General features: G+C 46.7%; 1 protein-coding gene across 1 annotated transcript; it reads right to left on the bottom strand.

Moving 5' to 3' along the window:
- Positions 1-172: 172 nt before the first annotated feature.
- LOC147972146 (signal recognition particle subunit SRP54 2-like) lies at positions 173-1,428 on the bottom strand. The gene is made up of 2 exons (XM_087521318.1): positions 598-1,428; positions 173-481 (listed from the first exon to the last, which is right to left on the bottom strand). The coding sequence occupies exons 1-2, from the start codon at positions 790-792 to the stop codon at positions 323-325; spliced, it is 354 nt and encodes a 117-aa protein (XP_087377444.1). The 5' UTR covers positions 793-1,428; the 3' UTR covers positions 173-322.
- Positions 1,429-14,794: the final 13,366 nt, after the last annotated feature.

Here is a 14,794-nt window from a genome sequence, read left to right as displayed (position 1 = left end):
AGTTAACAAGATTACTGAGTTTTAATTTGTGGAAGCAAGGAAACAAGCAATAGAATGCCTATCTCATTCACCACTAGAGTAACAGGAGTAGCAAATTCAGTCAAGCATGTGAGTATGTAAAAGATGTAGATCAGCAGGGAATCAAACTAGTTCAAAGAAATCTGTAACCAAATGTACAGTAACAATCATCTAGTATTAATCAATGGTTCTGTTTTGATCCAAACTAGATGAATTCAAGGCTAATCTATTATGTGACAGTAGAGGAGTGAGTGCTATTGTCCGGTTAGAAAAATGCTACACACAGAGTGGTACATATATACATTCAGTAATAGGTGTAGAACAATAAATAGAGCAAGCAGGCGAGGTTGGTTGGTGAGTCAGACTGGCCCTGCAATCCGATGACGACGTTGGGCTTGCCCTTCTTAGGGGTGAAGACCGGCTTCCCTGGATCCAGCATGCTGCAAAGCTCCCTAAAGACGGCCTGCAGCAGGAAAAACACAAGGGCATCAGCCTCCAACCGACCAATCCCCCCTGGCACGCGCGTCCCTCGATCGAATAGCGCAGGAAATGAATTGAGGGAGGTGGAGCGGGCAGGACCTGTTGTATGATGCGCCGCTTGTTGGTACCAGCAGCGAGGGTCTCGAGGTTGACGATCTTCCGGGCGTCAGACTGCAGGAGCGCGTGGGAGATCTCGTTGAGGCACTCCCCGAGCACCTTCTCGTCGATCACCGTGGTGTTGCTCATTTGCGCGAGCGCGTGGCAGATGCTCCCACCCAGCTGCGCGAGCACCATCTTGGCTGGGCCCCCAGGGGGTCGGGCCTCGTCGGTGGCGGGGTGGGGTTCTGGCGGCAGTCAGGGGCGGCGCGATCTGGGAGCGGGGGTGGGGAAGGGGACGTGGACAGGAGGAGAACTGGCCGGGGGAGATGGGGAAGATTTTCGTTAGGGGTGGGGATTGGGGAACGCGGTGGAGATTGGGGACGGCATCTGCGGGAAGCGATGGGCGTCGCTGCGGGACGCGTCGATGAAGGAGATGGTGGCGGGACGCGCCACTGCAGGATGGGGAGGAGGTGGCAGCGGCGAGGAGATGAGGGAGGGGGTGGATCTGGCCGCCGCGATGTCCATGGTCGTGCCATGCGGCTAGGTTGGTGGGCGTCGAAGAGGGCGGAGCACAGTCACCGCCGCCACGCCGGAATTGGTGGGAACGCCACCCTCGAAACCCTAGCCATTGGAAGGGGTTGGGGATGAGCTACCGGGGCCGCGAGAGGTGGATCTGGCCGGAGGGAGGGAAGAGCAGAGGCAGGGGAGCTTGGATCTGGGTTGCGCGTCGGCGAGGCCCGCCGGAACACGCCGGAACAAGAGGCATAGGTGGCAGCGGCAAGAGTTTTGGGGGAGGGATTGTGAGGGAGCGAGGGGCAGAGAAAGAAAGGAGGCGGGGGGTGGATGGAAAACGTCCACGAGTAGAGCTTAGGTGGGCTCAGGGTTGGTGTGGTGGGCCGAGGACTGCCATTGGATCCGCGAGCATCCGACGGTGTTCCATGCACGATCCGCATGAGACATCCACGGACCAATCAGAATGTAGTACCACGTTATGACCATTTAAATTGGTCATAGTTGACTAAAAATAGCGTGTTAAAATCATATTAGCTATTTTATGACCTGAGAAAATTCAAAAAGAAAATGAAAAACCTTGTCATTGTGTCACCGAAGGTGAATAAGTTTTCAGGAAAATTAACAAACATGAAATAAGATAAATATATTTAAAAATATGTCATGAGAAATGAGTTTTTTGGCAAAAAAACATTTTCCATTTTTCGAGTGCCCAAAATGAGTTCTTTTTGTGAAGGAGCTACCATATATTTGTTGCAAAATTGGACCATATCATTTTTCTAAAATACTAGACCATATTTGATTCACAATTGACCAAATAGTTGGGTGTCAAAAGCATTGATCCACCTCTGGTGAAAAAGACAAATTCCCGCCGATTCAGAAGGAAGCGGGTCAAATTTGAACTGCAGCTGCCTCATAGTTTGCTCTTTATTTTTTTCAAAAAATCATTTCTAGGTACATAAGTATCTATTTAATCAAAGAAACATAAAAAAATTCAAGATTCAACCACTAGCTAGGAACGGTCAAACCCGCCGTTTTGATCGCATTTCGAAACGGGCATAAAAATTTCAAAAAACTCAAAAAATTGGAAAACTTTCGCATTGTGTCATTATATGTGACCAAGTTTCCAGGAAAAATATTAAACTTGTAATACGGCAATTATTTTAAAAAGGTGTTCTCAGAAATGAGCTATCATGCGTGAAGGTTCGGGGTTTTCAAGCCAAATGATCAATCTTATGGCCACATTCATGGCATAGTTTGTTCAAATGATCTCATATTGTGCACAAGGGTTCATCTTGGAATTCCAAACAATGTTGCATAAGGGAGTTTACATTTTCTTTGCACTGAAAATTCATTTTCCATTTTCTGATTGCCCGAATTGAGTTCTTTTTGTGAAGGAGCTACCATATATTTGTTGCAAAATTGGACCGTATCATTTTTATAAAATACTAGGCCATATTTGATTCACAATTGACCAAATAGTTGGGTGTCAAAAGCCTTGATCCACCTCTGGTGAAAAAGACAAATTCCCACCGATTTAGTAGGAAGCGGGTCAAATTTGAAGTGCAGCTGCCTCATAGTTTTCTCTTTATTTTTTCAAAATATCATTTCTAGGTACATAAGTATCTATTTAATCATAGAAACATCAAAAAAATTCCAAGATTCAACCACTAGCTAGGAACGGTCAAACCCGCCGTTTTGATCGCATTTCGAAACGGGCATAAAAAATTCAGAAAAATCAAAAAAAATTGGAAAACCTTCACATTATATCATTATATGTAACCAAGTTTCGAGGAAATATATTAAACTTGTAATACGGCTATTATTTTAAAAAGGTGTTCTCAGAAATGAGCTATCATGCATGAAGATTCAGGGTTTTCAAGCCAAATGATCAATCTTATGGCCACTTCATGGCATAGTTTGTTCAAATGATCTCATATTGTGCACAAGGGTGCACTATAAAAGAATACACTTCCGTGATGATACGTGTTTGTCACAGTAGGTCTCTTTTTTTCATGCATATACATCCATGACAAATTTATGACAGAATCAAGATAGTTGTCGGTGTCAAAACCGGCGGATCTCGGGTAGGGGGTCCCGAACTGTGCGCCAAGGCCGGATGGTAACAGGAGGCAGGGAACACGATGTTTTACCCAGGTTCGGGCCCTCTTGATGGAGGTAAAACCCTACGTCCTGCTTGATTAATATTGATGATGTGGGTAGTACAAGAGTAGATCTACCACGAGATCAAGGAGACTAAACCCTAGAAGCTAGCCTATGGTATGATTGTTGTTCTGTATGTTGTATATCTATCGACTAGCCTGGCCTCGGTTTATATAATGCACCGGAGGCCTAGGATAACAAGAGTCCTAGCCGAATACGCCGGTGGGGAGAAGTCCTTGTCTTGATCGCCAAGTCTTGTGGAATCTTCCTGGTATGCGGCAGCCGTCCGAACTGGCCCATGAGTATACGGGCACGGGGGTCCTCGGACCAATCTAATAGATCGGGAGACGACATGGTGAGTACCCCCTAGTCCAGGACACCGTCAGTAGCCACCTGAACCGGTCTTCAAGTTAGGGACGCTCCTCGATTCTTCCGAACTGTTCTTCATCTTCGGTTGCCGGTCCTGAAAACTGGTTCAACAAATCTTCTTTATCTTCGATCTTGAGGATCGCCGAAATGCATTCGACGAGTTTACACGTCGGGTATCCGAGGAGCCCCTTTAAGTTTCCGGACTTTATCAATGCCTTGTTTATTTTTATGCCACACCTCGGGTTTGAAGTTGTTCCCGGGAGGCAGGGTCCTCTTGTGTCCGAGCTCCAACGCCGAACTGCATTCGAGGTATGTTTTGCAGCCGAGCACCAACACCGGACCGCTTCCCAGCTCTAGCGCTGGAATGTATCTGAGCTCCAACGCTGGATTATGTATCCGAGCTCCAACGCCGGACTGTATATCCGAGCTCCAATGCCAAAATATATCCGAGCTCCAACGCCGGACTGTGTCCAGGCTCCAACGCCGGACTATATCCGAGGTGTCATATCACCTTGGTTCAAAAAAGTTGAAGGAGTTTAGCCGAGATTAATGCCGGAAATGCCCTCTATGAAGCCAGCCACTAGCGCCCGAGCTTTATGCCGGACTGCTTCCGAGGTGGTGCACCACCCTGACTATGGGCCGATTTTTTGTCAATATTTTTTATTGGTGCAATTTATTCTCTGCCGAGATATATAGCCAGTAGCCCTCAAGGTGTGTATCGGTCTAAAACCCGAGATGCACATGAAGGATGACATAAGACCGCTGATCCCAGTAGCCGCTGAGACTCAGGTTGATTTGCAAAATCGGCCTGAGGATCAAGTCCTAGCTCGGCAGAATACTTCGGGACACAAAAGCGGCGTGCTCGGTCCTCAAGACTCTGGTTGGGTGCGGCCGACCAAACTGAGGATCGAAATCTCCTCGGAAACTATATTGCACATAAAATTTTCTGCATTGGACAAGCAATGCAGTAGCCCCCGAGACACTGGTCGGGTGGCAACACCAGATCAGGGGATCGATGTGCCCCTTTAATATTTGTAAATAATAAGCCCGAAGCCCAGTAGCCCCCGAGCCTTAATGCGGGCACGGGTGGCCGAATTAAGGATCAATATCCATAGTAAAATCACAAATTATGTGTAATGACTCTATGTATCCAAGTAGTTTACGTCATTAATGCTCGGATCCGCATTGTACAAAACTTTGTTGACCGACCATCGGCTTCCACCTCCTTGGCCAGTAGCCGAGGAGTGTTTGTCCTACTTTATAAAGCCTTTATGAGGGCAAAGATTTATGACAAACAAGGCAATCTGGCCACACGGTTTTATAAACAAAGGTACGCAGAGAGATATGTTATATTACTGTTTAACAGAAGAAATGTATTCCAAAGAAAATAGTTTCGCTATCGGTTCCTTTCTTTGGGTTGTCATGCTAAGCATGATCATGAAACCTCAGCTCGAATGTAAGAGCAAAATATCGAGGGTTTAGTTTGGGAGGCCAGTTAATAGCCCCCAGTAGTGTTCGGCGACAGTCGAGGTCAAGCCGTAAACACTTCGGTCAATGTTATGAATGGCCCGTCATAGTTATCGGATCGGTGACTAGTTTACGCTTATTGTGACAGTCAGTTTTCGGCTTTCTCCACTAAGGTGCTTAACCATGTGAGCTGGAAGCACAATCACAGTGGTTCTCCCTTTGCACACCTAGCCGAACAAAACGGAACGTAGGAAGCAAGTGCAGGAGCCGGGCAACCCAACTATTGACCGAAGACACAATTCGAAACCGATGCATATATAGCAATATCTGAGAATGTTTTTGCCGAATCCCTAAAGGTGTCCGGCGTTGCACTGCGAGACTAATGCTGGAAAAGCACAAATAGTTTAAAAGTGCCAAAAAGCTTGGAAAACCAAGAAACGTCAGTAAAAACATGACGTCCGAACAAGATCAAGTGTTCGGTGCCAATCCGAAAATTGGTCTTAGAAAAAAGAAGTGCTTCTGTCGTCCTTTAACATGACACATCCTATCTCAAGACTTTGAGCGGGTCAGCCTACGGCTTCAACCTCCTATCCCGAGGGCGGAGTACTTCTCATTAGGCCAGTTTGGCGAACAAAATCTAGCGGCTTTGATAGAGAAATTAGGCTCCCCGGCTAGTGACTGCACACTCGCGTCGAAAAAAGGAGTGATAAATAATAATAGTAGAACTTTGCAACGACTGAGAAGAAGAACACTTATTATAAAACGGCTCAAATAAACTTAAGAGCCCCCAAGTGACTTGGGTAGAAGAATGATTGCATGTACCGAAGTACTTATATCATATCTATGTTCAACCGAACTTTAAACATGTCTTAACCGACCGTCCGCTTCTCCCTCTTCGGTTAAGGACTGAAAAGTGTTACGTACTCCATCGGTCGAGAATATCGACGGTGTTTCCAATAAGCAGGCAATCATGCCATAAGGCTGTAACAGACAAAGCGCGCTCAGGGAACTTATGCTATATTACTGCGAAGAGTAAGAAGCATCTTTGAAGAAAATAGTACCCCCACCGATACCTTTCTTCGGTGCTCATTGTTATTATGAGACTTGTGCAATAGATTTTTTGTACTCATGAGTTCCGTTGTGTGCCGACCATCATTGAATAACTATAAGAGCGCTAGCTTTCGGCTTCACCCAGTCTGAGGTCCGGCTCGGGTGACCCGATCGTGACAATCGCAGAGGTGCTCCCTTTACTCCCTAGCCGAACAATCGGGAACGTAGGGGTAAACACAGGAGCGAGGCAACCCAGCTTGCAAATCGCTTAAGTCAATATGGTGCATATTGTGGCGTAATACACGAACAAGGAACGAAGCCGTACAAGTATAATCATATGCAACAGGAAAAGCTTCATACAGGCAGCCCCCAAGTAAATGGGGTATTTGAATTTATGCGTCACAAACAAAGTTTGGACAAGGAAATTTTTTACAAGCAACTTTTTTCCAAAAAAGTATAATTCTTGGTCGAACCGAACACAAGTTAGAAATTGAAGCTTTGAGCATGAAAGCGACTTAGCTGGTTAATGTGTTCGGTATTGATGACGCGGTCCGAGCTTGATGCGGGGCAAGGTCCCATCCCCCAAGCCTGTCCCGAGGTGGCGGAGCGGAGAGCTCGACACGCCGAAGTGGTGACATAGCACGATCAATGCAGACCGGCAGAGTGACGTCGAAGTCCCCGGATCATTTTCCTGTGCACAAAAAATAGTGCAAACCGGAGATAATAGTAATAATGATAATTAAAAAAATCGTTGCATAATAAATAATTTATGCAAAGAGAGTAATAAAAGAAATATGGCCTGGCGCCGAAGTCAATGTCGATGCAGGGCATCGGCGTGATGCGGTAAAGGCGTGGCAAAGCCTGAATTCGTAGGTCGGTCCGAGCTCCGAGTGCGGCGTTCGCCGGACTATGTACGGAAACTGACCGAACCACCATGCGACTATTGTTAAAGCGGCCACCATTTGATAGACCTGTGTACATATGACGGACAAACCAGAGTAATAATTCCTTGGGAAAAATGAACCCAAACAAGCAAAAAATACTGGGATTAATAGCACCTGATTTATTTGTTGTAGCAATCCGAAGGAAGGAGATTCCTAAAATTGGGACCCGCTCCACACACCCATTGCCTGATGGGCGATAAAACGACGGCATGGCAATGCTGGTAAAGGTCGACTCGCCGAGGCAAAGCCCTCGGCCCAGCTAACGTGACGGAGCTGGTCGGCTAGTGACGCCGAAGTGTCCGGAGTAGGTTGATGAAGAGATGGCGAAGCCCCCGGTCCAGCTGAGATGTCGAAGCCTCGATGTCAGCCGATGAGTCAAAGTAGGTCGGCGTGATGGACACCAGTTTGAAGAAGCAATAGTGCGGCCCTGTCGATGCAGGTCGTGACGTGGTCGATGCCGGCTTGATGAAGCGACCGTGCGGCGATGCCGGTATGCCCGCTCCATGTAATCCGTGGGGCGGCGATGTTGGTGATGATGTATCCTTCGCGATGAAGGGCTCTTGTTCGGCTTGCCGAGATGATGATCCGAAGAAGTTGAGTTCGGCTCAACAAAGTGACGCCGTGTCTAGCGCAGGTCGGCAGCCGTGGAGTAATATTGCCGGACTGGTTTGACACCAGCATGATGTTCAAGATCATGTTCAAAATATCTTACAGTTAGTGGGATGTGTTCGGGAACAAAACACAATACCCCATACAAAACTTCCTTCAAAAGGGATGTCCGAAAGCATGTTCATAAAAAAGATGAACTCGGGTCGGATTCGTTTTCGCGCAGAAAACAGATCCGAAAAGTGATGCACTAATCTGAAGGTTCCCGGAGTTTGGACGGTCGGATCGATCCGAAATTTTGAGAGGTGGTAGATATAGGAATTCCGCAGAGGATCAACGGTTGGATCTTCCAAAGGACGTCCGAGCTAGAAGCTGGACACCACGCCCTAAACTCATCCAAATTCCCGTCCAGATTTGACAGGGCTCCGTTATATCGTGGATTGCCAGAGATTCCTCCATCGGAACTCGACAAAATTTTCCAGGGTTGTTGTAGACTCAATTCCGCACAATTTCACCAAAGAGATCGTCAAAGCAATACTCGAGGAGGTGGTGGTGGCAGATACAAATCCGCTGTCCAAAAAAGCAGCACGGTCGCTTGAGGGCAATGTTGATGTTGAGCCCCCAAGCTCCATAGATGATTCCTCCGTGATCTTGATAGAGATCGGAGTTGATGTTTGATGAAGGCCCTCGTCCGGACATGGTGATCCGAACACGGGGCGCAATTCTTGGTCGAACCAAGGTGACCAGTCGAGCTGGTGACGAAGATGCCGAAGTCGCAGTTGATCTGCAGGTGAGCCATCGATCCTTTTGTTGATCACACAGCGGAACTCTCAATGAAAGCACCAATGTCGGTGTCAAAAACGGCGGATCTCGGATAGGGGGTCCCGAACTATGCGTCAAGGCCGGATGGTAACAGGAGGCAGGGAACACGATGTTTTACCCAGGTTCGGACCCTCTTGATGGAGGTAAAACCCTACGTCCTGCTTGATTAATATTGATGATATGGGTAGTACAAGAGTAGATCTACCACGAGATCAAGGAGGCTAAACCCTAGAAGCTAGCCTATGGTATGATTGTTGTTCTGTATGTTGTATATATATCGACTAGCCTGGCCTCGGTTTATATAATGCACCGGAGGCCTAGGATAACAAGAGCACTAAACGAATACGCTGGTGGGGAGAAGTCCTTGTCTTGATCGCCAAGTCTTGTGGAATCTTCCTGGTATGCGGCAGCCGTCCGAACTGGCCCATGAGTATACGGCCACGGTGGTCCTCGGCCCAATCTAATAGACCAGGAGATGACGTGGTGAGTACCCCCTAGTCCAGGACACCGTCAATAGTCATACCTGTGCTGTCGTAGAAGTGTTCCATGACATTACCAAAATTATCATCACGGAAGTGTCCACTTCCATGACGATAAATCTGTTGGGGAACGTAGAAGAATTTTAAAATTTTCTACGCATCACCAAGATCAATCTATGGAGTCATCTAGCAACGAGGGAGAGGGGAGTGCATCTACATACCCTTGTAGATCGCACGCGGAAGCGTTCAAGAGAACGGGGTTGATGGAGTCGTACTCATCGTGATCCAAATCACCGATGACCTAGCGCCGAACGGACGGTACCTCCACGTTCAACACACGTACGGTTGGGAAGACGTCTCCTCCAACTTGATCCAGCAAGGGGGAAGGAGAGGTTGATGAAGATCCAGCAACACGACGGCGTGGTGGTGGAAGCAACGGTGATCTCGGCAAGGCTTCACCAAGCTCAGTGAGAGGGAGGAGTGTCACGGGAGGGAGAGGGAGGTGCCAGAGGCTAGGGTACGGCTGCCCTGCCTCCCCCCCACTATATATAGGACCCCTAGGCGGGGCACCGACCCTAGGAGATAGAATCTCCAAGGGGGGGCGGTGGCCAAGGGAGGTGGAGTGCCCCCCAAGCCAAGTGGGGCGCCCCCACCCCTAGGGTTTCCAACCCTAGGCACAGGGGAGGCCCATGGGGGGTGCACCAGCCAACTAGGGGCTGGTTCCCCTCCCACTTCAGCCCATGGGGCCCTCCGGGATAGGTGGCCCCACCTGGTGGACCCCCGGGACCCTTCCGGTGGTCCCGGTACAATACCGATTACCCCCGAAACTTTCCCGATGGCCGAAACTTGACTTCCTACATATAAATCTTCACCTCCGGACCATTTCGGAACTCCTCGTGACGTCCGGGATCTCATCCGTGACTCTGAACAACTTTCGGGTTACCGTATACTAATATCTCAACAACCCTAGCGTCATCGAACCTTAAGTGTGTAGATCCTACGGGTTCGGGACACACGCAGACATGACTGAGACGACTCTCCGGTCAATAACCAACAGCGGGATCTGGATACCCATGTTGGCTCCCACATGCTCCTCGATGATCTCATCGGATGAACCACGATGTCGAGGATTCAATCAATCCCGTATACAATTCCCTTTGTCAATCGGTACGTTACTTGCCCGAGACTCGATCATCGGTATCCCAATACCTTGTTCAATCTCGTTGCCGGCAAGTCACTTTACTCGTACCGTAATGCATGATCCCGTGACCAACCACTTGGTCACATTGAGCTCATTATGATGATGCATTACCGAGTGGGCCCAGAGATACCTCTCCGTCATACGGAGTGACAAATCCCAGTCTCGATTCGTGCCAACCCAACAGACACTTTCCGAGATACCCGTAGTGTACCTTTATAGTCACCCAGTTACGTTGTGACGTTTGGCACACCCAAAGCACTCCTACGGTATCCGGGAGTTGCACAATCTCATGGTCTAAGGAAATGATACTTGACATTCGGAAAAGCTATAGCAAACGAACTACACGATCTTTGAGGTATGCTTAGGATTGGGTCTTGTCCATCACATCATTCTCCCAATGACGTGATCCCGTTATCAATGACATCCAATGTCCATAGTCAGGAAACCATGATTATCTTTTGATCAACAAGCTAGTCAACTAGAGGCTCACTAGGGACGTGTTGTGGTCTATGTATTCACACATGTATTAAGATTTTCGGATAACACAATTATAGCATGAACACTAGACAATTATCATGAACAAAGAAATATAATAATAACAATTTTATTATTGCCTCTACGACATATTTCCAACAGTCTCCCACTTGCACTAGAGTCAATAGTCTAGTTACATTGTGATGAATCGAACACCCATGCAGTTTTGGTGTTGATCATGTTTTGCTTTAGGGAGAGGTTCAGTCAATGGATCTGCCACATTCAGGTCCGTATGTACTTTACAAATATCTATGTCTCCATTTTGAACACTTTCATGAATGGAGTTGAAGCGACGCTTGATATGCCTAGTCTTCCTGTGAAACCTGGGCTCCATGGCAAGGGCAATAGCTCCAGTGTTGTCACAGAAGAGAGTCATCGGGCCCGACGCATTGGGTATGACTCCTAGGTCGGTAATGAACTCCTTCACCCAGATTGCCTCTTGTGCTGCCTCCGAGGCTGCCATGTACTCCGCTTCATATGTAGATCCCACCGCAACGCTTTTCTTGCAACTGCACCAGCTTACTGCCCCACCATTCAAAATATACACGTATCCGTTTTGTGACTTAGAGTCATCCAGATCTGTGTCAAAGCTAGCATCGACGTAACCCTTTACGACGAGCTCTTCGTCACCTCCATAAACGAGAAACATATCCTTAGTCCTCTTCAGGTACTTCAGGATATTCTTGACCGATGTCCAGTGTTCCATGCCGGGATTACTTTGGTACCTTCCTACCAAACTTACGGCAAGGTTTACATCAGGTCTAGTACACAGCATAGCATACATGATAGACCCTATGGCCGAGGCATAGGGGACGACACTCATCTTTTCTCTATCTTCTGTCGTGGTCGGGCATTGAGCCGTGCTCAATCTCGTACCTTGCAATACAGGCAAGAACCCCTTCTTTGACTGATCCATATTGAACTTCTTCAATATCTTGTCAAGGTACGTACTCTGTGAAAGACCAATGAGACGTCTCGATCTATCTCTATAGATCTTGATGCCTAATATGTAAGCAGCTTCTCCAAGATCCTTCACTGAAAAACACTTGTTCAAGTAGGACTTTATGCTTTCCAAGAATTCTATATCACTTCCCATCAACAGTATGTCATCCACATACAATATGAGAAATGCTACAGAGCTCCCACTCACTTTCTTGTAAATGTAGGCTTCTCCATAAGTCTGCGTAAACCCAAACGCTTTGATCATCTCATCAAAACGAATGTTCCAACTCCGAGATGCTTGCACCAGCCCATAAATCGAGCGTTGGAGCTTGCATAACTTGTCAGCATTCTTAGGATCGACATATCCTTCCGGCTGCATCCTATACAATTCTTCCTTAAGGAAACCATTAAGGAATTCTGTTTTGACGTCCATTTGGCATATCTCATAATCATGGAATGCCAATTGCTAACATGATTCGGACGGACTTCAGCTTCGCTACGGGTGAGAAAGTCTCATCGTAGTCAACCCCTTGAACTTGTCGATAACCCTTAGCGACAAGCCGAGATTTATAGATGGTTACATTACCATCTGCGTCTATCTTCCTCTTAAAGATCCATTTATTTTCTATGGCTCGCCAATCATCGGGCAAGTCAGTTAAAGTCCATACTTCGTTTTCATACATGGATCCTATCTCGGATTTCATGGCTTCTAGCCATTTGTCGGAATCTGGGCCCGCCATCGCTTCTTCATAGTTCGAAGGTTCACCGTTGTCTAACAACATGATTTCCAGGACAGGGTTGCCGTACCACTCTGGTGCGGAACGTGTCCTTGTGGACCTACGAAGTTCAGTAGCAACTTGATCTAAAGTTTCATGATCATCATCATTAACTTCCTCTCTAGTCGGTGCAGGCACCTCAGGAACATTTTCTTGAGCTACGCCACTTACCGATACAAGAGGTAATACTTCATCGAGTTCTACTTTCCTCCCACTTATTTCTTTCGAGAGAAACTCTTTCTCTAGAAATGATCCATTCTTGGCAAAAAAGATCTTGCCTTCGGATCTAAGGTAGAAGGTATACCCAATAGTTTCTTTAGGGTATCCTATGAAGACGCATTTTTCCGACTTGGGTTCGAGCTTTTCAGGTTGAAGTTTCTTGACATAAGCATCGCATCCCCAAACTTTTAGAAACGACAGCTTAGGTTTCTTCCCAAACCATAATTCATACGGTGTCGTCTCAATGGTTTTCGACGGAGCCCCATTTAAAGTGAATGCAGCAGTCTCTAAAGCATAGCCCCAAAATGACAGTGGTAAATCGGTAAGAGACATCATAGATCGCACCATATCCAATAGAGTGCGATTACGACGTTCGGACACACCATTACGCTGAGGTGTTCCAGACGGCGTGAGTTGTGAAACCATTCCACATTTCCTTAAGTGTGTGCCAAATTCGTGACTCAAGTATTCTCCCCCACGATCTGATCGCAAGAACTTGATTTTCCTATCACGTTGATTCTCAACCTCACTCTGAAATTCCTTGAACTTTTCAAAAGTCTCAGACTTCTGTTTCATTAAGTAGACATACCCATATCTACTCAAGTTATCAGTGAGGGTGAGAACATAACGATAGCCACCATGAGCCTCAACACTCATTGGACCGCACACATCAGTATGTATGATTTCCAATAAGTTGGTTGCTCACTCCATTGTTCCTGAGAACGGAGTCTTGGTCATTTTACCCATGAGGCATGGTTCGCACGTGTCAAATGATTCGTAATCAAGAGACTCCAAAAGTCCATCTGCATGGAGCTTCTTCATGCGTTCGACACCTATGTGACCAAGGCGGCAGTGCCACAAGTATGTGGGACTATCATTATCAACCTTACATCTTTTGGTATTCACACTATGAATATGTGTAACATTACGCTCGAGATTCATTAAGAATAAACCATTCACCAGCGGAGCATGACCATAAAACATATCTCTCATATAAATAGAACAACCATTATTCTCGGATTTAAATGAGTAGCCATCTCGAATTAAACGAGATCCTGATACAATGTTCATGCTCAAAGCTGGCACTAAATAACAATTATTGAGGTTTAAAACTAATCCCGTAGGTAAATGTAGAGGTAGCGTGCCGACGGCGATCACATCGACCTTGCAACCATTCCTGACGTGCATCGTCACCTCGTCCTTCGCCAATCTCCGCTTATTCCGCAGCTCCTGCTTTGAGTTACAAATGTGACCAACCGCACTGGTATCAAATACCCAGGAGCTACTACGAGTACTGGTAAGGTACACATCAATTACATGTATATCACATATACCTTTAGTGTTGCCGGACTTCTTGTCCGCTAAGTATTTCGGGCAGTTCCGCTTCCAGTGACCACTTCCCTTGCAATAAAAACACTCAGTCTCGGGCTTGGGTCCATTCTTTGACTTCTTCCCAGCAGCTTGCTTACCGGGCGCGGCAACCACCTTGCCGTCCTTCTTGAAGTTCTTTTTACCCTCGCCTTTCTTGAACTTAGTGGTTTTATTAACCATCAACACTTGATGTTCCTTTTTGATCTCCACCTCCACTGATTTCAGCATTGAATATACCTCAGGAATGGTCTTTTCCATCGCCTGCATATTGAAGTTCATCACAAAGCTCTTGTAGCTCGATGGAAGCGACTGAAGGATTCTGTCAATGACCGCGTCATCCGGGTGATTAACTCCCAGCTGTGTCAAGCGGTTATGCAACCCAGACATTTTGAGTATGTGCTCGCTGACAGAACTATTTTCCTCCATCTTACCTCAGAAATTTTTGTTTTGGGTTTATTTGATAAATGCCACTCCAAATCTGGTGTATCCGAGAAATGCCACTTCAATTTCCAAACTTTGAAAAATGCCATTTCATGCCATTTCTAGTGGCATTTTTCGAAGTCTGGAGTGGCATTTTTCAAAGTTTGCAAACCGCATTGGCGTTTTTCAAAGTTTGCAAAAATTGCAGTGGCATTTTTCAAAGTTTGGAAATTGCAGTGGCATTTTTATGAATCGCCATAATTGGAGTGGCATTTATCTAATTTGTTTTTGAGACGGAAGCAGGGTGTCAACTGGGCTGTGCGG

The sequence above is a fragment of the Triticum urartu genome, chromosome 5A (assembly GCF_056163025.1).
Source record: "Triticum urartu cultivar PI428250 chromosome 5A, HENAU_Tu73, whole genome shotgun sequence".
Taxonomy (NCBI): domain Eukaryota; kingdom Viridiplantae; phylum Streptophyta; class Magnoliopsida; order Poales; family Poaceae; genus Triticum; species Triticum urartu.
This window is presented reverse-complemented; position numbering and strand designations above follow the sequence as displayed.